Source organism: Garra rufa, chromosome 2 (assembly GCF_049309525.1).
Source record: "Garra rufa chromosome 2, GarRuf1.0, whole genome shotgun sequence".
NCBI classification, from domain to species: Eukaryota; Metazoa; Chordata; class Actinopteri; order Cypriniformes; family Cyprinidae; genus Garra; species Garra rufa.
This window is the reverse complement of record NC_133362.1, coordinates 44,794,064-44,821,170: the sequence shown is the minus strand read 5'-3', so window position 1 is coordinate 44,821,170 and position 27,107 is coordinate 44,794,064. Positions and strand designations below refer to the sequence as shown.

The following is a 27,107-nucleotide window of genomic DNA, read 5'->3' as shown; positions in this document are numbered from 1 at the left end:
AGTGGGTGACTTCTGGGTCATACTACAAAGAAGGAAATCATAGTCACTTTCCTCCCTTTGAGTATTTCTGTAACTTCATGTGCTATGAAGCAAGGAAGTGAAACAACCCTAGCTTTACGCATTAAAACAGTGCTACAACAACTGTGAATCCAGACAGATCCATACCAACAAACCCATCTCAGTTCACAAAACAGATGTTTGTGCAGCCAATGATGACCTTAACAATATCTGTCCATTGCACAATAAACCACACTCTTTGAAAAAATGCAGAACATTCAGAAACAAACTCCTTGACGACAGAAAGACCTTTCTCTAAAGGAAAAAGGAATATTTTTTCAATGCTGTTCTTCAGTTTCTCACCTTGCCAAGGAATGCAAGTCTTCTGTGAAATGCTGTGAATGCAACAGCACCAATCATGATGCGGCCATGCACCCTGGCCCATCACCTCAAATAGTCAGTTCTCTTTTACTGTCACAAGAGGATGGCGGGAAGGGAGAAAATCTGGACGACCAGAGCAATCGTTTATTAGCCGGACCAGAATTTTTCGACCTGTTCAATGTGGAGAGCGAACAATTCTCATATCACCTCAGAACTTGCTCTTGCATCATAAAAGCACCAGCAAAAGGATTCCAGGAGGAGGAGTCCCTTGATGGAAGAGTCCTAATCTCTCTTCCACCACTCATTGAGTGTCATGAGATCATGAACAGTCGGTCTGTATGCGGCATTCATGGAAAAAATCTTTACCAATGGACATGCTGAGGTAGCGCCGACACTGAGAGAAGGGGGTGAATGCTGGTATCATCCTACATTGAGGTCTACCATCCTCTAAAACCAGATCAGGGTGGTCTGATGTATTTGGACCCTGGTCTGTTACAAGCAGACGCACCAGAGGAGGACAGGCAGAGAGCAGGAGGTGGGCCATCATGTTCTGCTGTTTGAGTTTGAGAGCCTTCCACGTTGAGATCATTGAGTCTATGGATGCGTCAAGTTACATAAATGCTCTCAGGCGGTTCTTTGCACTCAGAGGCCCTGTGAAATAGCTCTGTTGCAATCTAGTTCTGCTTAGAGACAAGCAGATAACCTGCAACTCTTGGCCCATGGCCAAAATCTCTGCCGTATTACCTGAAAAGGATGGACATGTGAGAAAGGTTGAGGTCAAAACAACTGACCAAGGCAATATAAAAACCTTTCTCAGGCCAATTGCAGAAATTGTTCTGCTTCTACCCAAAGACTGATCTAGAGACTAAGGTTTAGCACACTCAAAAGTTCATAGTGACCTTACATAGGTCAGACGGGGAGTCTGTTGCCCTTTAAGGAATTTAACTTTCAAATATCTGCTTTACATTTTTTTGGTACATATTCTGAAGTAAAAATGTGAAATTCATGATTATTTTTCCTTAATCTACCTCGTTTGTAAAAATTTATATTATTTGTTTCATGTGATAAGTTACTTATCGCCTGTCCTGTGGGTGTCGGTGTTTTCCCTGCTTCCTGTTTGCCTTGCCTTGCTGCAGAGTGTGTGTTTGTTGCTCCCTGCAGCTTCGGTTTTCTGTTGGATTCTCTATCTTATTGTTAATTCTGCCGTTTTAAATTGATAGATATAGCTTAACTTGATTTCTGATCTTATCCATCAAACTAATCTGACTAATTTGATCGTTCGCCTTATTCTATGATCACGAGTGCAGCACGTTAGCATTCCATTAGCCAGTTAACTTTCCACTCGCACTCCATTCACGCTTTTAACTCTTGTTTACTATCTTTAGCATTGCGTTAGCCGGTTAGCTTGTCATCTGCATTCCATTCATGTTTTTTCTCTCGTGTTTAATATCGTTAGTACTCCTTTAGCCAGTTCCGTTCCGTTTTTTCAGGAATTCGAACAACAACAGTGGTAAGTTGGAATCATTCCACAATCACGGTGAGTAATGGCTTCTTCTCCTACAATTGTTGTCTGCACTGCTTGCCACATGTATAGCTTATCTATCTCTGTCAGCAGTGAGCCTTATACATGTGATAAATGCAGGAATATAGTCAGGCTGACAGAGAAGATTTCAGAACTAGAATCACGCATCCAAACTTTAATAGAGGATAGTAAGAATGTGAGGGCCTTAGATACGGTTTTGGATGCGACTAGCTCAGAAAGCCCTGTACATTGTTCAGTTCCGGTAACAACGCCCGTGCAGCAGGGCAACTGGGTGACTGTTAGACGGCATAGTCGCGGGTGAAAACACCGCTCTTCCGTTCCAATCAGAACATCAAACAGGTTCTCCCCACTCAGTGAAGCACCCACTGAGAAACCTGATGAAAGTGCTCTAGTAATTGGCGATTCTATTGTACGGAACATGAATATAGAGACTCCAGCCACCATAGTCCAGTGTTTACCGGGAGCCAGAGCGCCTGACATCTTGGCAAATTTAAAAGTGCTGGCTAATGCTAAACGTAAATTCAGTAAGATTGTTATTCACGTCGGCACTAATGATGTTCGACTTCTCCAGTCGGAGATCACTAAAAATAATGTTAAAGAGGTGTGTGAACTTGCAAGTACGATGTCAGACACTGTAATATGCTCTGGTCCCCTCCCTGCTTACCGTGGTGACGAGATACACAGTAGACTGTGGTCACTCAACGGCTGGATGTCAAAGTGGTGCCCACGAAATAACATAGGTTTCATAGACAATTGGACGAGTTTCTGGGGCAGACCTGACCTGTTGAAAAGAGATGGTCTTCATCCCTCCGGATGTGGAGCATCTCTCCTATCTAGAAATATGGCACATAGTCTTAGCGTTTGCACTTGACTAACTGGAGCCCAGGTCAGGAAGCAGACAGACTGGCTAAACCGACCGTCTGCTAGCCGCCTCACGTCACAGAAATCAGTTAATTCTCAGCATATAGAGACCCTTTCACCTAGATATCACACTATAGAGACTGTGTCTGTTCCCCGAGCAAGAAAATACAAAAAACGCCTGAATCAAATCAAGACTAACAATTTAATTGATGTTCAACAAATAAAAAATATATATAATACAGAGAAACAATTGATAAAGCTTGGCTTATTGAATATCAGGTCCCTTTCTACGAAAGCACTTTGTGTAAATGATATGATCACTGATCATAAGCTAGATGTGCTCTGTTTGACAGAAACCTGGCTAAAACCAGACGATTACATTATTTTCAACGAGTCCACCCCCCAAGATTACTGTTACAAACATGAACCGTGTCTAAAAGGTAAAAGGGGGAGGTGTTTCTACTATTTATTGCAATATTCTCAATGTCTCACTGGGAAAGGGCTTCAAATATAACTCGTTTGAAGTAATGGTGCTTCATATAGCATTATCCAGAGAAACAAGTGCTAATGATAAATCTGCCGTGACGTTTGTACTGGCTACTGTTTACAGGCCACCAGGGCACCATACAGACTTTATTAAAGAATTTGCTGATTTTCTATCCGAGTTGGTGTTGGCCGCAGATAAAGTCTTAATAGTGGGTGATTTTAACATCCATGTTGATAATGAAAAAGATGCACTAGGAACAGCATTTATAGATATTTTGAACTCTATTGGGGTTAGACAACACGTGTCATGTCCTACTCATTGCCGAAATCATACTCTAGATTTAATACTGTCACATGGAATTGATGTTAATGGTGTTGAAATTCTGCAGCAAAGCGATGATATCTCCGATCATTATCTAGTCTCTTGTATACTCCAGATAGCTAAAACTGTAAATTCAACTCCTTGCTACAAGTACGGTAGAACCATCACTTCTACTACAAAAGACTGCTTTGTAACTAATCTTCCTGACTCATCTGAATTCCTCAGCATATCCAATAGCTCAGAAAAACTTGATGATGTAATAGAAACTATGGAATCTCTCTTTTCTAGCACTTTAGATACAGTTGCTCCAGTGCGCTTAAAAAAGATTAAGAAAAACAGTGTAACAGCGTGGTATAACGACCACACTCGCGCCCTAAAGAGAAAAGAATGAAAAATGGAACGCAGCTGGAGGAAAACAAAACGTCTCAGGTTACGTATGTAACCCTGGTTCCCTGAGGGAACGAGACACTGCGTCCTGAAACGCTATGGGGAACGCCATTGGCGGGCCTCACTCTGAGTCATAGTCCAACGTCCAATGAGAAACGGGAGTGACGTCACAGGCACGGTGACGTCAGCGACCAGGAAGTATAAAAGCACGTGCGTTTGAAGCCGGCGTCAGCTCATAGGAATGAAGCGAGCACAGCAGGGATGCGGGAATTATGGTCCGAGACGCAGTGTCTCGTTCCCTCAGGGAACCAGGGTTACATACGTAACCTGAGACGTTCCCTTCCGGGAACTCAACACTGCGTCCTGAAACGCTATGGGGAACGAGATATCCACGCCCCCATAATTCCAAAGCCCTGCCTAGTGTCTGCTAGGACAAGGGTGGAAAGAGTTGTCTGGTGAATGTTGCCAGGACACAGAAACAGACCTCAGCCTGGGGAAATTGCCAGGGCATGAGTATTAATACATCTCTGTCTGTGGAACTTGCCAGGACACTGGAATACATCTCTGTCTGTGATCAACCACCAGACAAGAGGGATATATGAACCTCGGCCCTCAGGCACACGAGGAGAAATGGTAGTCCTTTGTCTGCGTTACATCCAGAACAAGAGGGACACAAGAAGTGCCTGGTGAACTTGCCAGGACACTGGAATACATCTCTGTCTGTGATCAACCACCAGACAAGAGGAATATATGAGCCTCGGCCCCCAGGCACACGAGGAGAAGTGGCAGTCTTTTGTCTGCGCTACGGCCAGAACAAGAGGGACACAAGGAGTGCCTGGTGAACTTGCCAAGACACTGGAATACATCTCTGTCTGTGATCAACCACCAGACAAGAGGGATATATGAACCTCGGCCCTCAGGCACACAAGGAGAAGTGGTAGTCCTTTGTCTGCGTTACAGCCAGAACAAGAGGGACACAAGAAGTGCCTGGTGATGTTGCCAGGACACTGGAATAGCTCCGCCTGGGGGAATTGTCAGGACGCGAGTGGTAATACATCTCTGTCTGTGATTAACCACCAGACAAGAGGGATAAATGAACCTCGGGCCTCAGGCACACGAGGAGAAGTGGTAGTCCTTTGTCTGCGTTACAGCCAGAACAAGAGGGACACAAGAAGTGCCTGGTGATCTTGCCAGGACGCGAGTAGTAATACATTTCTGTCTGTGATAGATCACCAGACCAGAGGAATATGAGCCTCGGCCCTCAGGCACGCGAGGCGAGATAACACACCACTTGCCTGGGGAACTGCCAGGCCAAGAGGGTAGAAATCCATCTCCTGACTGGGGAACTGCCAGACCAGGAGGAAAGTAAACTACCTCAGTCAGGACACAGCCAGAACACTGAGGGATGAGGAGTGCCTGGTAAATAGGTGCCAGGACACGAGTAATACACCTTTGTCTGGGGAAATTGCCAGACCAAAGGGGTAAAACCTCTTTTCCTTAATAGAAGGAAAGCGCCTTTTGACCTCTGGGCCTAGCTTGCTAGGGCGAGAGGATGAATGAGCCAGGAGTGGCTCTGAGGTCAAGTTCATAAAACCTGACGAACGTTAAAGGTGAGGACCAACCCGCCGCACTGCAGATGTCCTGGATAGGGACACCTGCCATCAGAGCTTTAGAGGCTGAGACGCCTCGAGTTGAGTGAGCCTTGACTCCCAACGGGGATGGGAGACCAGAGGACTCATACGCAGTAGAGATGGCATCAACGATCCACTTACTGATAGTAGGCTTGGAAGCTGGGCATCCCCTCTTAGGGGGGCCGTAACAAACCAAGAGTTGCTCTGATTTACGCCACAGGGCAGCTCTGTGGACGTAAGTGTCTAGTGCTCTTACTGGACACATTAAGTTATACTTCCTATGGTCGTGCTCCACGAATGGAGGAGGATAAAACGCTTGGAGCGTTATTGGCTGTGGTGTTACTGATGGGACCTTAGGTACATACCCAGCTCTTGGGTAAAGGAATGCTTTGGCTAACCCAGGGACAAAGTCAATGTAAGAAGGGCCCACCGAAAGGGCCTGCAGGTCCCCGACTCTCTTGAGAGACGTTAGCGCAAGCAGCAGTGCTGTCTTTAGAGTAAGCATCCGATCGGAGACCTCCTCTAGAGGCTCGAAGGGAGGCTTACACAGCGCCTCCAACACCACAGCTAGGTCCCACGTGGGGACTCTCGGTTTCGCACGAGGCCTCAGCCTGAGTGCACCGCGGAGGAAACGTGAGACCAGGGGTTTTTTTCCCACTGTGAGGCCGCCATGAAGGGCGTGGTAAGCCGATATAGCCGCCACGTACACCTTCAGGGTGGAGTGAGCTAACCCTGCGGAAAGACGAGTTTGCAGGAACTCCAGCACTGTACCAATCGGGCAGTGGACTGGGTCTAAACGGCGTTCATGACACCATGAAGCAAACAAGTTCCACTTTAGGCCATAAAGTTTCCTCGTAGAGGGAGCTCTGGATTGAAGGATGGTCTCGACAACCTCAGTTGGGAGACCAGCTTCTATGAGTTGTGCCCCCTCAGGGGCCACACCCATAACTTCCACTTCTCTGGGTGGGGGTGGAAAATTGCGCCCCCAGCCTGGGAGAGAAGGTCCCTCCTGACAGGAATCTCCCATGGAGAGCCGTCGAGGAGGGCGATTATATCCGAGAACCATACTCGGGCCGGCCAGTACGGGGCTACTAGCAGTAGCCGTACTCCGTACCGCCGCACTCTTTCCAGAACTCCCGGGAGCAGAGCGATCGGGGGAAAAGCGTACAGACGAAGCCTCGGCCACGTTTGTACCATGGCATCCAGTCCAAGAGGAGCTGGAGGAACTAGAGAGTACCAAAGGGGACATTGCGATGTCTCCTGAGTCGCAAAGAGGTCCACTTGGGCTTGGCCGAACACTCTCCAGATTTGCTTCACCACCTCTGGGTGAAGCATCCATTCCCCGGGCCTTGGCCCCTGCCTCGACAGGACGTCTGCTCCCACATTGAGGCGTCCAGGAATGTGAACTGCTCTCAATGAGAGAAGCTTCCCTTGAGACCACATGATGATCTGGTACGCCAGCTTGTACAAGGGGCGTGAACGCAGACCTCCCTGGTGGTTTATGTAGTAGACTACCGCAGTGTTGTCTGTACGGACCAGCACGTGACGGTTTCTTAGGTCTGGAAGGAAATGCTTCAAAGCCCGGAACACGGCCAGCATTTCTAGGCAATTTATGTGCCAAGAGTGATGATGGTCGTTCCACAGGCCACGGGCCGAGCGGCCACTCATGACTGCTCCCCACCCGGTGAGGGATGCATCTGTCACTAGCGTGACGCGGCGGCAAGGAGCTCCCAGCACTGGACCTTGAGATAGGAACCAGGGCTTCTTCCACATGACTAAGGCACGTAGGCAGCGCCGCGTGACCTTGATCTTGCGGAATGGGTTCCCCCTCGGGGAAAACCCTTTGGTTTTGAGCCACCACTGTAGCGGTCTCATGTACAGCAGTCCAAGAGGTTGGATGCAGCTGCCATAAGACCTAACAGTACTTGGAACTGTTTGACAGTGAGTAGCAGGCCTAGCTTGACCGCATTTGTTGCAGTAAGGATCGACTCGATCCGAGCAGGTGACATTCGTGCCTGCATCGTGGCCGAATCCCAGACTACACCTAGATAAGTGGTTCTCTGTAATGGAGAAAGCACACTTTTTTTGGCGTTGAGCCTCAACCCCAGCTTTTTCATGTGAGCAAGAACAACATCTCGATGTTGAGCCGCTAACTGTTCTGAACTGGCTAGGATGAGCCAGTCGTCTATGTAGTTGAGTATGCGGATGCCCTGGAGTCGCAGAGGAGCCAGAGCAGCATCCACACACTTCGTGAAAGTTCGGGGTGAGAGCGCTAGGCCGAACGGAAGAACTCTGTATTGGTAAGCTTTGCCCCTGAAAGCGAACCTGAGAAACTTCCGGTGTTGAGGAAGGATGGAGACGTGAAAGTATGCGTCTTTCAGATCTATCGTGACAAACCAGTCCTCGGACCTGTTTTGAGACACGACTTGTCTGACAGTCAACATTTTGAACTTCAGTTTTCTGACTGAGAGGTTTAGCTGTCTGAGATCTAGAATGGGCCGCAGCCCCCCATCCTTCTTGGGAACAATGAAGTACCGGCTGTAGAACCCGGATTCTCTGTGTTGAGGAGGGACTACCTCAATGGCCTCCTTCCTCAGGAGAGTATTTACTTCCTGTTCCAGTACCAGAGCCTGCTCGGGGCTTACCAGAGTAGGAAATACCCCGCTGAAAGGTGGCGGCTTGGCGCCGAATTGAATGCAATAGCCTTTCTCTACAGTACGCAGGACCCACGTAGAAATATTTGGCAGTAGCTTCCACGCTGCCAGAAATTCTACTAAGGGAACCAGCCTCTCGAGACTGGTTTCTGGATTTATTTGAGGAGCTAACTCGGTGACCTGTAACAGCGAAGTGGCAGGATGCACCTGAAGTAAGCGCTCTAGAGACCCCCGTAGGGGTGGCGAACTCTCTGATTCCGCTACGTTTCCGGGCGGAGAGACCAGAGAATGATGTTCGCGGGAGACTGCCGCGCCCTGTAACACCGGCAGGGTTAGCTGACGAATCTCCTGAGGGCCCCGAAGAGAGGTGGTCACCGTACTCCTCAGAGGCGGTGAGGCACCTAGCCCTTCGAGAGGGGCTGCCCTCATTGGCCCTGGGCCACGACCATCAGGGCCGTTTAGCCGAGGCCCTCTTAGACTGGAGGACGACCCTCAGGTCCGGCCTCGTCTTAGAGGACCCCGGCTTGGAGTGTTGCTGAGCCCGCCCTCTAGGTCTAACACACGGGTAGCGTTCCCCATAGCGTTTCAGGACGCAGTGTTGAGTTCCCGGAAGGGAACTAGAGGTTTTTCGTACTGCTTGGCGTGAATGCAACTTATCTTATAGAAAAGCATTAAAAACTGCCAGATCGGATTACTTTTCGTCTCTCTTAGAAGAAAACAAACATAACCCTAGGTATTTGTTCAATACTGTGGTTAAATTAACGAAAAATATAGCAGAAACAGGTGCAGACATTTCCCAACAGCACAGCAGTAATGACTTTATGAAGTACTTTACCTCCAAGATAGACACTATTAGAGATAAAATTGTAACCATACAGCCGCCCGCTACAGTATCACATCAGATAATGCGTTGTAGATCTCCTGAGGAACAATTCCACTCATTCTCTATTATAGGAGAGGAAGAATTGTATAAAATTGTTAAATCATCTAAACCTACAACATGCATTTTAGACCCTATTCCATCTAAGCTACTAAAGGAGGTACTTCCAGAAGTCATAGATCCTCTTCTGAATATTATTAATTCGTCACTATCATTAGGATATGTCCCCAAAACCTTCAAACTGGCTGTTATTAAGCCACTCATTAAAAAAACACAACTTGACCCCACTGAATTAATTAACTACAGACCAATTTCGAATCTCCCTTTTCTGTCAAAGATACTAGAAAAGGTAGTATCCTCACAATTATGCTCCTTCTTAGAGAAAAATGGTATCTGTGAGGATTTCCAGTCAGGTTTTAGACCATATCATAGTACTGAGACTGCTCTTATTAGAGTTACAAATGACCTGCTCTTGTCAACCGATCGTGGTTGCATCTCCCTATTAGTGCTACTGGATCTTAGTGCTGCGTTTGATACTATTGACCACAACATTCTTTTAAACAGACTTAAAAATTATGTAGGCATTAATGGTAGTGCACTGGCTTGGTTCGAATCGTACTTATCAGACCGTCATCAGTTTGTGGCAATAAATAAAGAGGTATCATTTAAATCGCAAGTGCAGTATGGAGTACCTCAAGGCTCAGTACTAGGGCCATTACTTTTTATGCTTTACATGTTACCCTTGGGAGATATCATCAGGAAACATGGTGTTAGCTTTCATTGTTACGCTGATAATACTCAGCTCTATATTTCTTCGCAGCCCGGCAAAACATATCAATTCGAAAAACTAACAGAATGCATAGCTGATATTAAAAACTGGATGGTGAATAACTTCTTACTGTTAAATCCTGAAAAAACAGGTGTTAATTATTGGACCTAAAACATCCACAAGTAATGACCTAGAACACAGTCTAATACTAGATGGCTGCTCTGTAAATTCGTCGTCATCAGTTAGGAACCTAGGCGTCCTATTCGATAGCAATCTCTCCTTTGAAAGCCACATTTCTAGCATTTGCAAAACTGCATTTTTCCATCTTAAAAATATATCGAAATTACGACCTATGCTATCAATGTCAAATGCTGAAACATTAATTCATGCGTTCATGACCTCAAGGGTAGATTATTGTAATGCTTTATTGGGTGGTTGTTCTGCACGCTTAATAAACAAACTCCAGCTGGTCCAAAATGCAGCAGCTAGAGTTCTTACTAGAACTAGAAAGTATGACCATATTAGCCCGGTTCTGTCAGCACTGCATTGGCTCCCTATAAAACATCGTATAGATTTTAAAATCTGGCTAATTACTTATAAAGCCCTCAATGGTTTAGCTCCTCAGTACTTGAGCGAGCTCCTATCGCATTATAGTCCCTCACGTCCGCTGCGTTCTCAAAATTCTGGCAATTTGATAATATCTAGAATATCAATAATCAACTGCCGGTGGCAGATCATTTTCTTATCTAGCGCCTAAACTCTGGAACAATCTACCTAACACTGTTCGGGAGGCAGACACACTGTCAGTTTAAATCTAGATTAAAGACACATCTCTTTAACCTGGCTTACACATAAAACATTAACACATTCCTATAATTCAAATCCGTTAAAGGATTGTTAGGCTGCATTAATTAGGTAAACCGGAACCGAAAACACTTACCATAACACATGATGCACTCGTTGCATCGTAAAAAGAATGGCATCTACGCTAATATTAGTCTGTTTCATTCTTATTCCGAGGTCACCGTAGCCACCAGACCCAGCCTGTATCCGGATCAGATGGTCACTGCAGTCCCCCGGATCCAGTCCGCACCAGCTTAGATCATGGATCACCACCTGGAGATGACTTCAATAGCCGTGGATGTCAACCAGATGAGCTCCAGAGACGGATCATCACTAAAGACCTCGCCAACCTAGACCGCCATCGGCGCTACACCACGGGATCCTGACGAGTTCTCTACAATCGGACATTGGTACAAACTGCTGGTTTCGTCTGGCCAGAGGAGAACTGGTCCCCCGACTGAGCCTGGTTTCTCCCAAGGTTTTTTTCTCCATTTCTGTCACCTGTGGAGTTTTGGTTCCTTGCTGCTGTCGCCTCTGGCTTGCTTAGTTGGGGACTTCTTCCAGCGATATCGTATACTATTTGAACTGAACTGACGATGATATCACTGAATTCATTGATGAACTGCCTTTAACTGAAAATTGATTATCTACAATAATGCGTTACTTACACACTATTGTTCTGTTTAAATACTGTGCAGTTGCTTTGACACAATCTGTATTGTTAAAAGCGCTATATAAATAAAGGTGACTTGACTTGACTTGACTTCCTATTTAGTCACTTCCTGTTGGTGCTTCCGGTTTTGCATGAAAACAATAAAACAGACATGGTGTGCTCTTTTTAATAATCCATTGCATCCACTAAAGAGCATCATACAGTAGAGGTAATGCCGTAAGTTTATTTATAAGACATATATAGACATATTAAAGATCATATATTAGTAATTATTTTGTTGAAAAGATAATGTTTGATAAGTTTCTAAAAAACGGTTGTTTCCAATTTGTACAAACTTGAATTGTAACGGCTACTACAAGGAGAACAGTCACGACCACTAAATATTGCTGTATGTTTTATTATAGTTTTCACAGCAAATGTTAATGAGGAAGAGTAACAGTAAATGATCAACCTTACAACAACTCTGTCTTCATTGGCTATGGTTTAATTTGGTGTTTAGCCAGAGTTTCAACACACTTCACGAGAACACTACAGTTTTGGCAGCTGGCAAATCACTTATCGCCTCCTACTGCATGACACCAGCATGACAGCTCAGCTGACGTAAAACAAGAATCAGGCTTAGGAGAGCCAATACCCATCAGTTAAAAAAACGCTTGATCACCCTTGAGATCTGCTTGGGACGTATATATATATATATATATATATATATATATATATATATATATATATACACAGTGAGGTCAATCAGTATTTGATCACCCTGTGATTTTGCAAGTTCTCTTACTTAGAAATCATGGAGGGGTCTACAATTTTCAGCATAGGTGCATTTCGACTGTGAGAGACAGAATCTAAACATAAAAATCCGGAAATCACATTGTATGATTTTTTTAACAATTTATTTGTGAATTACTGTGTCAAATAAGTATTTGATCACTTGCTTATCAGCCAGATTTCTGACCCTCAAAGACCTGTTATTTTGCTTTTAAATAGTCCAGCTACACTCTGCTCATGATTCTAAATTAGTAGCACCTGTTTGAGGTCGTTAGCTGTCATAAAGACACCTGTGCACCCCACAATCAGCCAAAGTCTAAGTAGCAACATGGGCAAAACCAAAGAGCTGTCAAAAGACACAAGAGACAAAATTGTAGACCTTCACAAAGCTGAAAAGGGCTACGGGGCAATTGCCAAGCAGCTTGGTGAAAAAAGAACAACTGTTGGAGCAATTGTCAGAAAATGGAAGAGGCTAATGATGACTGTCAATGTCCCTCGGACTGGGGCCCCACGGAAGATCTCTCCTCGTGGGGTATCAATGATGCTAAGAATGGTGAAGAATCAGCCCAGAACTACACAGGAGGAGCTGGTCAGTGCCATGAAGAGAGCTGGGACCATCGTTTCCAAGGCTACTATCAGTAATACACTAAGACGTCATGGTTTAAAATCTTGCATCGCACGGAAGGTTCCCCTGCTTAAGTCGGCCCATGTCCAGGCCCGTCTGAAGTTTGCCAGGGACCATCTGGATGATCTTGAGGAGTCATGGGAGAAAGTCCTGTGGTCAGATGAGACCAAAATAGAACTTTTTGGTCTTAACTCCATTCGCCGTGTTTGGAGGAAGGAGAATGATAAGTATCATCCCAATAATACCATACCTACAGTGAAGCATGGGGCTGGAAGCATCATGCTCTAGGGGTGTTTTTCGGAACAGGGGACAGGATGACTGCACTGTATTAAGGAGAGGATGAACGGGGCCAAGTATGGTGACATATTGGGCAAAAACCTCCTTCCCACAGTCAGAGCATTAAAGATGGGTCGTGGATGGGTCTTCCAACATGACAATGACCCAAAGCACACAGCCAGGAAAACCAAAGAGTGGCTCTGTAAGAAGCATATCAAGGTTCTGGAGTGGCCTAGCCAGTCTCCAGACCTAAATCCAATAGAAAATCTTTGGAGGGAGCTGAAACTCCGTGTTGCTCAGTGACAGCCTCGAAACCTGACAGATCTAGAGAGGAGTGGGCCAAAATCCCTCCTGCAGTGCGTGCAAACCTGGTGAAGAACTACAGGAACCGTTTGACCTCTGTAATTGTTAACAAAGGCTTCCGTACCAAATATTAAAATTTTTTGACTCAAGTGATCAAATACTTATTTGACACAGTAATTCACAAATAAATTGTTAAAAAAATCATATATATATATATATATATATATATATGTATGTATATATATGTATGTATATTGTATATAAAAAGCTATTAGTATATTTGTTCTGTTATTTGTAATCATGCTTTTTTCATTGGTGTTCATCTTGATTTTAGGCCAAGGCCAGACTACTTCCACCGCTGTTTCCCTGATGGACAGATAAATGCAAAGATGCTGTGCACTGGAGAACCAGACCTGGTTTCTGAGGGTCGGAAAAGTTTTCCTAGCAGCCATTCGTCCTGTAAGTACCATGTGTACCACTTTGTTTTCTAGTAAAAAAACACACTCATTACTTGATCTGCTACAGTTATATTTATTTGTCTAATTTATTTGGCTAAACTTTCAAACCTTCAGTTATAACAGGCAGCATGGCAGTTCCCTTCCGGGAACTCGAGCTGCGTCATCAAACGCTATGGGGAACGCCATTGGCGAGCCTCGCTCTGAATGCCGTCTGCCAACCAATCGAATGACGGGAGTGACGTCACCAGCGCGTGACGTAAGCGACCGGGAAGTATAAGAGCACGTGTGTTGAAGCCGGCGTCAGCTTTCTGTCATTCAGCGAGTGCTCTATGTTTGTCTGTTTTCCACTGCTTTTCTGTACCAATTGTACAAATTTATTTTGAATGGAAAATGTCTGCTAGAGAGAAAAGGGAGAGAAAGAAGTTTTTTAAGGGTGTTGAGCGGCCACAACATAGAGTGTGTGTTCCTCCTTGCCAATGCTTCATTGTTGGTGTGGATACACACACTCTATGTGTGGTCTGCTTGGGAGCGGAGCACACTCACTCAGCTCTCGAGGGGGCTGGCTGTCCGCAGTGTGAACTTCTTCCGCTGTGAGTGCTCCGTTTCCGGGAAGGCTCTCTTCGAGGAGGGAGCCTTCACCAGCGTTCCCCGCGGGTCTGGCCCCGCTTCCGCTGAGGCGGAGCGGCAGCTGCACTCGTGGGGTTCGCAATTGGATTCGCTGGAGGGAATGGAGACGGACGGGTAACCCTCTATCTCCCTCCTCACCCAGCAGATCCGCAGCCCTCCTTCTGGATGTGGAAGCCCGCTCTGCAGATCCTTCCCTCCAGGAAGAGGACTCGACACTCCTCCTATCTTCCTCTGAGGAGGTTGATGTGGAGAGCGTCCCAGACACCCAACCTCTCCCCCAATCCCCCCAATACGAGGAGCTCTTGGAGGTGGTTACTCGTGCGGTAGCCAAGTTAAATATCGATTGGCCCGCCGAACAACACCATGAGCCGCAGAGAAGCAAGCTGGATGAGCGCTTCCTGCGGACAAAACACCACCTCCAAGACGGAGCCTTCAAGGTCTTGGGGAAGACCGTTTTCAGCCCGCCTGTTCGTCCCCACCTCTGACTATTATGGGAATGTGGTGGGGATGGACGAGTGTGGCTATAAGATGATGCCACGGGCAGAAGAGACGCTAGCCAGCTATCTGTCGCCCGGTCTGGCATCATCTTTGAAGGCTCCATCCTTACCCTCTAAGCCGCTCAGAACTACATCTGGCTTGGTGGGTAAGGGGTACACGGCTGCAGGTCAGGCTGGTGCGTGTCTGCATAGGATGTCATTGTTGCAGGCATACCAGGCTGACCTGCTAAAAGAGTTGGACGATGGTGACGTAGTGGACATAGCAGAACTGCGCCGTACCATGTCATGTCAGACAGGGTCAACCAGAGGTGTCTCTCCACGGCCACCAAGGCTGCCATAGACCGCCTGTGCTCCTTAGTGGCACGGAGAGACACCTCTGGTTGACCCTGTCTGACATGAAAGAGCAGGATAGGGTCTTCCTCCTGGACGCCCTGCTTCAGCCTCCTGGCCTGTTTGGCGACGCTGTCGATTCTGTCGTCAACAGGTATCAGGAGGCTCGCAAACAAGCGGCGACGTTTCAGCGGTACCTTCCTCGCCGTGTCATCTCTTCTGGGGCTGCTGGATGGGAGCAGCCTCAGCCGTGTGCTAGCTCCTCGTATAGGGAGGCTCAAAAAAGGAGCGTTGCAACCCACACTCCACCACCTAGAGAGTGGGGTCAGCAACGTTCCAGGCCAGGGTCTTCTAGGGGGAGGAGAAATATATCTACATGGGTCCTGCGCACTGTAGAAAAAGGGTATTACATCCAGTTCGGCGCCTTTCAACAGGGTTTTTCCCACTCTCGTGGGCCCCGAGCAGGCTCTGGTAATGAAACAAGAATTAAAGTCTCTTCTGAGGAAGGAGGCCATCGAGGTGGTCCCTCCTCAGGACAGAGAGGTCAGGTTCTACAGCCGGTTCTTCATTGTTCCCAAGAAGGATGGGGGGGAGGGCTGAGGCCCATTTTAGATCTAAGGCATTTGAACCGCTCAGTCAAGAGATTGAAGTTCAGAATGCTCACTGTCAGTCAGGTCGTGTCTCAAATCAGGTCCGAGGACTGGTTTGTCATGATAGATCTAAAAGATGCGTACTTTCACGTCTCCATCCTTCCTCAACACAGGAGGTTTCTGAGGTTCGCTTTCAGGGGCAAAGCTTACCAATATAGAGTTCTTCCCTTCAGCCTAGCACTCTCACCCAGAACTTTTACAAAGTGTGTGGATGCTGCTCTGGTTCCTCTGCGACTCCGGGGCATCCGCATATTAAACTATATAGACGACTGGCTGATTTTAGCCCGGTCGGAACAATTAGCGGCTCAACATCGAGATGTTGTTCTCGCACACATGAAAGAGCTGGGGTTGAGACTCAACACCAAGAAAAGTGTGCTTTCTCCATTACAGTGGACCACTTATCTGGGTGTCGTATGGGATTTGACCACGATGCAGGCACGAATGTCACCTGCTCGGATTGAGTCAATCCTCACTGCAGTCAGAGCAATCAGGCTAGGCCAGTCATTCACTGTGAAACAGTTTCAAGTACTACTGGGTCTGATGGCAGCAGCGTCCAACGTGATACCTTTTGGACTGCTGTACATGAGGTCCCTACAATGGTGGCTCAAGACCAAGGGGTTTTCCCCGAGGGGGAACCCGTTTCACTTGATCAAGGTCACGCGGCGATGCCTACGTGCCTTGGACATGTGGAAGAAACCTTGGTTCTTGTCTCAGGGCCCGGTGCTGGGAGCTCCTTGTCGCTGTGTCACACTAGCGACAGATGCGTCCCTCACTGGATGGGGAGCGGTCATGAGTGGCCGCTCAGCCCGCGGTCTGTGGAACAGTCGCCATCTCTCATGGCACATCAACTGTCTAGAGATGCTGGCTGTGTTTCAAGCTTTGAAATACTTCCTCCCGGACCTAAGAAACCGTCATGTGCTGGTTCGCACCGACAGCACAGCGGTGGTTTATTATATCAACCACCAGGGGGGTCTGCGTTCACGCCGCTTGTACAAGCTGGCGTACCAGATCCTCCTGTGGTCACAGGGGAAACTTCTCTCACTCAGAGCAGTTCATATTCCTGGACGTCTCAATGTGGGAGCTGACGTCCTGTCGAGGCAGGGGCTGAGGCATGGATGCTTCTCCCAGATGTAGTGAAGCAGATCTGGAGAGTGTTTGGTCAGGCTCAGGTGGACCTCTTTGCGACTCGGGAGACATTGCAATGTCCCCTCTGGTTCTCTCTAGTTCATCTGGCTCCCCTGGGGCTGGATGCTATGGTACAGACGTGGCCGAGGCTGCGTCTGTACGCCTTTTCCCCGATCGCTCTGCTCCCGGGAGTTCTGGAAAGGGTTCGCCGGGACAGGGTCCGTCTTTTGTTAGTAGCCCCGTACTGGCCGGCCCGAGTATGGTTTTCGGACATAGTCTCTCTCCTAGACGGCTCTCCATGGGAGATCCCCGTCAGGAGAGACCTTCTTTCCCAGGCCGGGGGCTCCATTCTTCACCCCTGCCCGGAAATGTGGAAGTTATGGGTGTGGCTTCTGAGGGGGCACATTCCTAGATTCGGGTCTCTCAACTGAGGTTGTTGAGACCATCTTGCAATCCAGAGCTCCATCTACAAGGAAACTGTATGCCCTGAAATGGAATCTTTTCATCTCCTGGTGTAGAGAAAGCCAGCTGGACCCAGTCAACTGCCCGATTGGTACAGTGCTGGAGTTCCTGCAGGCTCGCTTCTCTGCAGGGTTAGCCCACTCCACCCTGAAGGTCTAAGTGGCGGCATTATCGGCCTACCATGCCCCTCTTGGTGGCCTCTCAGTGGGCAAGAACCCCCTTGTCATACATTTCCTTCGCGGTGTACTCAGGCTAAGGCCTGGAGTCAGACCTTGGGTCCCTACTTGGGACCTTGCTGTGGTGCTGGAAGCCCTTTGTAGGCCTTCGTTTGAGCCTATAGAGGAGATCTCTGATTGATTACTTACTCTCAAGACAGCCTTGCTTCTTGCTCTTACCTCTCTCAAGAGAGTTGGGGACCTGCAGGCCCTTTTGGTGGCTGGGTATGTTCCTAAGGTCCCGTCCTCAGTACCACAGCCGGTTGCACTCCAGGCCTTCTATTCTCCTCCATTCGTAGAGCCCGACCATCGGAAGTATAATTGCATGTGCCCAGTGCAAACACTGGACACATACGTCCACAGAGCCGCCCTATGGCGTAAAACGGAACAATTGTTTGTTTGTTATGGCCCCCCAAAAAGGGGGCACCCTGCTTCTAAACCTACTCTCAGTAGATGGATCGTAGATGCCATTGCTACTGCTTATGAGTCCTCCGGCCTCCCTTCTCCATTGGGGGTCAAGGCCCACTCTACTCGAGGCATAGCTGCCTCAAAGGCCCTTCTGGCAGGTGTCCCGGTTCAGGACATCTGCAACGCTGTGGGTTGGTCCACGCCACTCACGTTCGTCAGGTTCTATGACCTTGACCTCAGAGCCACTCCTGGCTCCTCTGTCCTCTCGCCCTAGCCTTCCTAGGCAGAGACTTTCTTCCCTCTTGTTCTGGCATTCCCCCAGTCAGAGGTGTACTACCATTCTTGTCCTGGCAATTTCCCCAGGCGGAGACGTCTTCGTGTCCTGGCACGTCCCCCAGGCACATCCTTCACCCTTGTTCTAGCAGTTCCTAGACAGGGACTTGGAATTCTGGAGGCGTGGGCATCTCGTTCCCAATAGTGTTTGATGACGCAGCGTCTCGTTCCTGGAAGGGAACGTCCCAGGTTACGTATGTAACCATGGTTCCCTGAGGGAACGAGACGCTGCGTCTAGGGCCATAATTCCGGCATCCCTGCAGCGCTCCTTCATTCCAGAGGCTGACGCCGGCTTCAACGCATGTGCTTTTATACTTCCCGGTCGCTTACGTCACCCGCTGGTGACGTCACTCCCGTCATTCGATTGGTTGGCAGACGGCATTCAGAGCGAGGCTCGCCAATGGCGTTCCCCATAGCGTTTGATGACACAGCGTCTCGTTCCCTCAGGGAACCATGGTTACATACGTAACCTGGGACTTTTTTGCCAGCTTGGCAGTTTTTTGTAACCTGATTTTCATATAACTCCTTAACCTTTCTTTATACAAAGACATATGAACCGACTTTTCCATATAATTCTGACACCAGGAATCAAATGGAAAGGTCAACGACATGATACATGGTGAAAAACAGGCAAATAACACATTTGAGGCTCATAACAATGTAAATTTAGCTATTTTGTTCCACAGTAGTTTCCTGCATTAGCTAATTAACACTAGATTTTTTCATATATCAATTGCAAGGTTGTTTAATGGATGACAATCACACTAAGTGACATAGGCAATCTGATAATACTAGCTAATTAAAAGCAAAAGTCATCAAAACCCCGTTCTACTGATCTTCATCAGTCTCCTCCTCTTCAAACATGACCCCGCTGGTGGTTTGTTTTTTCAATATATTTGCAATAAAAGTATAATCAAAACAAACCATTATGTTGGAAAATCTAAAACATAACAGAAAATATCTACACAAATCACAGTATAAATTAGCATGAACAGCAGCCCAATGTTTCTACTTTCTGACTTCTCATTTGCCATCGTAGCTACTCATTGTTTACTTTTAACTGCTACTTACGCATTTCAGATATCAGTCACCACTCACCAAAATACAGCAAGAAGATTTTACATCTGATATGTATTATTGTTTCCGTTTTTTTACAACTAAAAATGTCACTACATTGATAATATGGGTATATAAATAATATATAGTGTCGTCAAATTAACTTATCTGCTAGATTCCTAGCTAACACTAGGTAATGTTAGCTAGCTAACTTGGCTACTTAATAACAGTGGTGGAAGCAATGAAAGTATCCATTTTGACATCTCAATAAGAGCGTTGCAGGAAAAACTCCTCTCTCACCTATCCTTTTCGTCCACTTCCTTCCCCTCATCCATCTCCCCTCACTCAGCTCAATCAGAATGGTCAGTGGCATAATATAATGTTCTACGTGAATGCAAGTGTTATTCACAGTCATGGTCCAAAAATGGATACCTTTGCTGGGACAATTGCATGAATCTCAAAGGCCCCACTCCCACTTGTTTACACACCCCAAATGCATCTGACAACAACTTTACTTGCTTTAATTATATGAAAGGTGATTCAAAGGAATGACTGTCTCATTTTTATCCATGACAGAAAACTAGCTGAGCCAGTTGATTCACCTTATTGTATGAAGGCTGTTGGAAACACTAAATGCTATCAACTTGGAGAACACTAGGTCATTAAAAAAGTCAAAAATAGTCTGCTTCAAAGTCAAGAGAGGCTAGTGTGCTGCCCTGGCTTTGGTGATGTTATAGTTGGGATCATTAATAGTTACGGCCCCAATATTTGCATATACCAGCCTATGATAAGAAGTTAAAGTAAATAGGCTTAGACAGAATAAAAAAAATAAAATAAAAAAAACATTTAAAAAAAGTTATAAATTGATTTGCATTTTATGAGTGAAATACGTATGTCAAACAGCAAGATTTCTGGCTCCCAGGTATCTTTTATACAGGTAACGAGCTGAGATTAGGAGCACTTTTTTAAAGGGAGTGCTCCTAATCTCAGCTTGTTACCTGTATAAAAGATAATTGTCCACAGAAGCAATCAATCAATCAGATTCCAAACTCTCCACCATGGCCAAGACCTAAGAGCTGTAAAAGGATGTCAGGGACAAGATTGTAGACCTACACAAAGCTACAAGACTATCGCCAAGCAGCTTGGTGAGAAGGTGACAACATTGGTGCTCAAAATAACTGTCAATCTCCCTCGTTCTGGGGCTCCATGCAAGATCTCACCTCGTAAAGTTTTAATGATCATGAGAACAAGTTGAAACTTTGCATGTAGTGAAAATGAAAAAGTTTATGGAGCTGTTTAATCACATTTTTTAAGGGGAGTTTCCCTGTTACTCATGTACCAGAAGTATTCTTAGAGCAGCATTGTTACTACTCACCTGTGCATTACGGGTCACTCAGTTTAAGTAATGCAGAAATTCCCCTTTTTAAGGTATCACAGAACAAGTAATGGCAGGAAGTTAATTCTCTATGTTTTTTGAAGTGGCCTACCTCATGGTGGTTTGAGCTTTTGTATCCTGTTTGTGTTTGTGTCCTGAGCATGTATGCATTACTTGGTGGCTTAAGCATCTTACATCTACTGCTTAAAAATGCTTAACAACGACTTCAAACTTTGATGGCAAATATCTATTCCAGTTTAACTTTGCTGTGGGATCATCTTGACATTCAAGTACTATTTTTGCATTTCATTTTTCAACAAAGACTGTGTTTTTACCTGATGCTCGATACAACAAAGATTTCAAATGATTATTAAACAGCAAGCAAACTTTGCAAAAACAGCTTCTTCCGGTGCACTCACTGTCCAAATTCACTCACTCGTTTTCATTCATTCCTTCGAGTGGACTAATGTAGGGAATAGTGAATGAGGGTATAGAGGGCAATTTCGGATACAGCCACTGCCTCAGAAACTTTCGTCCGTCATAATTTTTTTTTGGATCAGGTTCGATTTTCTGCGTTTTCGCATTCATAGGTAGCATTTTGATAGGAAAGGATAAACTCAGACTGTGTGTGCAATGACCTTTCGTACTAATTAGTGTATTTATATTAAGCGTACTTAAGTAGCACAGTTGGAAAAATGTACTTAGGACCATTACATTACTAATGTATTTAAAAATAATATCCATTAAATGTAAACTCAGAATAACTATATGAAAGTGTAATAACATTGAACTAATTTTTAAATCATTCAAATCACACTTTTAAGAAATATACTAATAAATGTCCTCTGTGTATGTTTGCGGTAGTACTGTTACACCAGGCCAGCAGAGGGAGCCTTGCCCCTCACTGACTGTTGCTGCTCCCTCTGCTGCTTCGCTGGTTACTTCCTGTGTGTCAGCCTTAAAAGCAAGCTGAGGACACACACTTCGCAAAGTATTGATTTGCTGTTGTGGACATTACCGAGCGGTTTCCTTGCTCTCAGGTTTTCCTAGTCTCCTTGTTGTTTTCCCTAGCCATAGTTCTGTTTTTGTTTTCCCAGTCTTAGCCATAGTTTTCTAGTTTCTTGTTTTCATTTCATTGTTTCCTTTGGACTGCCCACCTGGATTCGACCCAAGCCTGTTTTGTTGGATTACGCTCTTGGATTGTCTTCGCTGTTGTCGTTTGCTGGTGTTTTCGACCCTGTCTGCCTGTCTACGAACGTCATATTAAAGCCTTGCATTTGGATCCCCACTCTCAGTCGTCCCGTTTGTAACAGAATACTTCGCCACACCCGGATCCAGCGGCTTTACCCACCAGCAGAACTACCCTCCAAGAATGGATTCAGCAGGAAGTTTGTCCAACCCCGTAAGTTTACTCTGCTCCATTTTTCAAGATGGCCGTCCCATCGAATGTTATGTTGAGGAATTTATTACGTACAGTCACCTGGCATCTTGTGATGAATCGATGTTGAAGGAATGTTTTTGGAGAGGGTTGGACACCGACATCAGTTTGAGTTTACCCGATGAGGACCCTAGTTGGACCCTCGCACAATTTATTGACTTTGTGTTATCGTATTGTGGATCTCCGTTCACTGTGGGTATACTCGAAAGGTCACAACACAAGATGTCTGCTAGCCCAAAGCCACAGCGCAAGATGTCTGTTAGCTCCGAGCCACGGCACAAGATATCTGCTAGCCCAGAGTCTCAGCACAAGATATCTGCCAGCCTAGAACTACAGCACAAGATGGCCACCATCTCAAAGCCTGTTAATAAGATGGCTGTCATTCCTGAACCTGTTCACAAGATGGCTGCCTTTCCAGAACCTGCTCACAGGATAACTATTCTTCCTGAGTCTGCGTTCAAGATGGCCGCCCTATTGGACCCAGCTCACAAGAGGACTACCACGCCCAAGTTCTCTCGCAAGATGGCTGCCACCCCAAGGCCCGTTCACAAGATGGCCACCATCCCCAAGCCTGTTCACCAGATGGCTGTCCCTCCTGAGCCCGTTCATAAGATGGCCACCTTTCCTGAGTCTGCACCCAAAATGGCCGCCCTTCCAGATCCTGTTCGCAAGATGGCCGCTCTTCCAGACCCTGCTCACAAGATGGCTGCCTTTCCTGAGCCTGCTCACAAGATGGCTGCCGCCACTCCAGAGTCTGCACTCAAGATGGCTACTGCCACACCCAAGTCTTCTCACAAGATGGCTGTCTCTCCAGAACCACTGCCCAAGATGGCTGCCACGCCCAAGTCCTCTCGCAAGATGGCCGCCATGCCAGAGCCTGCTGCAAAGATGGCCGCCACGCCAGAGCCTGCTGCAAAGATGGTCGCCATGCCAGAGCCTGCTGCTAAGATGGCCGCCACGTCCGAGCCTGCACCCAAGATGGCCGCCATACCTGAGTCTGTCGTCAACATGGTGGCTACTCCATCAGACCCTCACCCTTCCATGGCCTATCAGAGACTAATATCCAGTTTAGAGGACCTACCACTGCTGTCAGTACGAACAGTCGGTCTCTTACAGCCAGCACCTGCTCACTCCATGTCAGCCAAAACCACGTCAGCCAAGCCAGCATCTGTTAACTCCATGTCAGCCAAGCCAGCATCCGCCAAAGCCACGTCAGTCAAGCCAGCATCTGCTAACACCACGCCAGCCTAACCAGTGACTGCTAATGCTTCGACAGCCAAGCCAGCTACTGCCAATGTCACGTCTGCCAAACCAGAGCCCGCTCACGTCATGTCAATAAGACCACAGCCAGCTAGCGTCATGTCTGCTTCTCTTGAATCCACCCCAGCTGTTGTTTCTGCCAAGTCAAGCCACGTCACAGCTGCTGTTCCTGCTGAGTCAAACCAAGCAGCTCTTCTTGAGTCAGGTCAAGTCACAGCTGATCCTCCAAGGCCAAGTCACGTCTCCCCCGAGAGTTCAGAGCCAACGTTCCCAAGCCATGCAGAGCCAACGCTCCCAAGCCATGCAGAGCCAACGCTCCCAAGCCTCACGCCCACTAACCCGATGGGCCTCCCACCTACCACTGCATTACCGGTGATGGCAATTGCCATTTTTAGTGTGTGGGCTGCACACTGTGCTCATGAAGCCTCGCCAGCCAAACAACCCGCTGCGCCAATGCCTCTCCTCGAGGCGGCGTTCATAGCGGGACTCCTTGCTCTGCCTGCTCCGCCAAGACTCTTTGCTCTACCTGCACCGCCAAGATTCCCTGCTCCGCCTAGTCTCCTTGCTCTGCCTGCGCCGCCAAGATTCCCTGCTCTGCCTGCTCTGCCTAGACTTCTTGCTCTGCCTGCGCCGCCAAGATTCCCTGCTCTGCCCGCTCCGCCTAGATTCCCTGCTCTGCCTGTTCCGCCTAGACTCCTTGCTCTGCCTGCTCCGCCAAGATTCCCTGTTCTGCCTGCACCGCCTAGGCTCCCTGTCGTCTCTGTCACGACCACGACAGCCGTTCCCGAAGTTCCTGTCTGCCCAGTCACGGCTATGGAGGCAGCGTGCTCCTACGAACTCTCTACTTCTCTCCTTACTCTGTCTGCCTCCTCTGTCTCTGCTCTCCCCAGGTCCCAGTCCATGATGCGGCTGCCTGTTCCGCCCAGGAGGGTTCCTGCGCCTCCTGTTCCGCCCTGGAGGGCTCATAAACCTCCCGTTCCGCCCCGGAGGGCTGCTCCGCCCTGGAGGGCTTCTATGCCTCCTGCTCTGCCCCGGAGGGTCGCTAAGCCTCCTGCCTGCCCCGGAGGGCTGCTCCGCCTCCTGCTCCGCCCTGGAGGGCTCCTAAGCCTCTTGCTCTGCTTCGGAGGACTGCTCCGCCTCCAGCTCCGCCCTGGAGGGCTTCTACGCCTCCTGCTCTGCCCCGGTGGGTCGCTAAGCCTCCTGCTCCACCCCGGAGGGCTGCTCCGCCTCCTGCTCTGCCCTGGAGGGCTCCTAAGCCTCTTGCTCCGCCTCGGAGGACTGCTCCGCCTCCAGCTCTGCCCTGGAGGGCTCCCGTATCTCCTGCTCTCTTCTGGAGGACCTTTGCCCAACCAGTCCTGCCTCAGCCCCTAGGTCCTCCACCGCCTCATGGACCTGGCCCCCCGTCGTCCCCTTGCTCCACCTTGGCTCCCCCCCCACCGCCCCCCAAGACTGTTTGCTAAGACCTTTTGGAGCGTCTGGAAGCCGCTCTTTGGGGAGGGGCTATGTTACACCAGGCCAGCAGAGGGAGCCTTGCCCCTCACTGACTGTTGCTGCTCCCTCTGCTGCTTCGCTGGTTACTTCCTGTGTGTCAGCCTTAAAAGCAAGCTGAGGACACACACACTTCGCGAAGTATTGATTTGCTGTTGCGGACATTACCAAGCGGTTTCCTTGCTCTCAGGTTTTCCTAGTCTCCTTGTTGTTTTCCCTAGCCATAGTTCTGTTTTTGTTTTCCCAGTCTTAGCCATAGTTTTCTAGTTTCTTGTTTTCATTTCATTGTTTCCTTTGGACTGCCCACCTGGATTCGACCCACGCCTGTTTTGTTGGTTTACGCTCTTGGATTGTCTTCGCTGTTGTTGTTTGCTGGTGTTTTCGACCCTGTCTGCCTGTCTACGAACGTCATAATAAAGCCTTGCATTTGGATCCCCACTCTCAGTCGTCCCGTTTGTAACAAGTACGCTATTTCAGTGTACTAAAAATCTACTTAAATATTAGTGATATTTAGTGTACATTATGAGTAAACATATACTTTTAATTAATATATTTATAGTGTGTAAGTTTTACAATTTTATTTAGCACTAAAAAAGAGAATGTACTACAAATGTACTTGCTTGTATTTAAGTATTTTTTCAAGTACACTGTTTTTACTTGGGAAATAAAATATATTTTCAATGTTTGTTTTTACACTGTAGCTTACACAAATCTTATACAAATTATATTAAAGTGCCCCTATTATGCCATTTTAAAGGTAGTTAATATTGTTGTAATGGTCTCTTAAAACAGGTTTACATGTATGCAAGTTCAAAAAACACTTTAGTTTTCTCCAAAATTAGATTTATTTTTACCCCGTTTCTAAATGATTCGTAAACGACTCGTTTGAAGCAGTTCGAAGAATCAGTCTCTCTAAACCCCTCCTTTCAGTGAGCCCTCACTGCTGTGATTGGTCAGATGGTGCAGTCCTTTTGGATTGGTCTACCGCTACAGCGCAAAACGAAACGCCCATTGGCATAACTGAATGACAGCTGCGGAGACCTGTTAATGCATAGAAAAGATAGCCTCGATTTTACCCTATCAATTCGAGCCGGAGTCTGACGATGAAACTGTTGAAGTGTCACATCGACAAGAAACTGTTTTGCAAGCACGACCGGAGCAGGACGTTTCTCAGTGGGTGTCATGTTAACTGTGGAAAGTGCTTGCAATTTGCTTTTGTAAGCGAAACGGACACATCTCTACGTTGTGAACTTCAACACTGTACAATCCATAACACTGCGTTAAGCCATCGTTTATCATTATCATTACTTAAACTAATAAGGCAGACAGACAGTCAAGCTGCATCAATCACAAGACTTTTTAGACTACATTGCACTCACAGCTGAACAACAGAACTACAGGCCTATGCTACAGACACGCAAGTTAGCCGGTTACCAAGACATGTGCGGGGTTGTTACACACCATAACGTACACAAAGACGTATTTTGAACGATCGCTAGAAAATACAATCATCAATTATTAATCATACTTACAGGTAGAAGTTCAGAGGAGCAAGCCGGTCCAAATAAACTGGGCACTGATCCATTTTTTAAAACCAAGCGTTTGGTGAATCTCGCGTTGTAACGTTACTCCCCAAGATTGGAAAAGCAGTCATCAGTAAAATGACGCGAACACAACACAAGATTGGCATTGGACTGCTGAGGTGTTGAAAAAATTAATGTTAACCACTCATTCTTGATAGTTTCATCTTTCGGAAGGGCATATAAAACAAATTCACTCTCACAGGCTGTCACAGCGCAGGGCGTCTTCTTGACATGATGTAATCCATGTGAAAATGGTAGGCCTACTGTTTGTGGGCGGGCAAGTTGTTCGCGAAATTGAACGTGGGCGGACATTACGCAAATGTGTAGCTCGTGACGTGTGGCCGTTACAGAAAAAAGATTCGAATTGCTGACGACTTGTTTAGGCGAATGTGAGCCGACT

The 27,107-nt window shown here is 47.1% G+C and overlaps 1 protein-coding gene across 1 annotated transcript in view; it reads left to right on the top strand.

The window, feature by feature from the left end:
* Window positions 1–27,107, top strand: part of plpp4 (phospholipid phosphatase 4) — a 296,113-nt gene that overhangs the window by 208,979 nt on the left and 60,027 nt on the right. Inside the window, exon 5 of the mRNA XM_073835225.1 lies at window positions 13,737–13,861. Coding sequence (XP_073691326.1) covers window positions 13,737–13,861 — 125 coding nt within the window. The remainder of the gene's footprint in view (window positions 1–13,736; window positions 13,862–27,107) is intronic.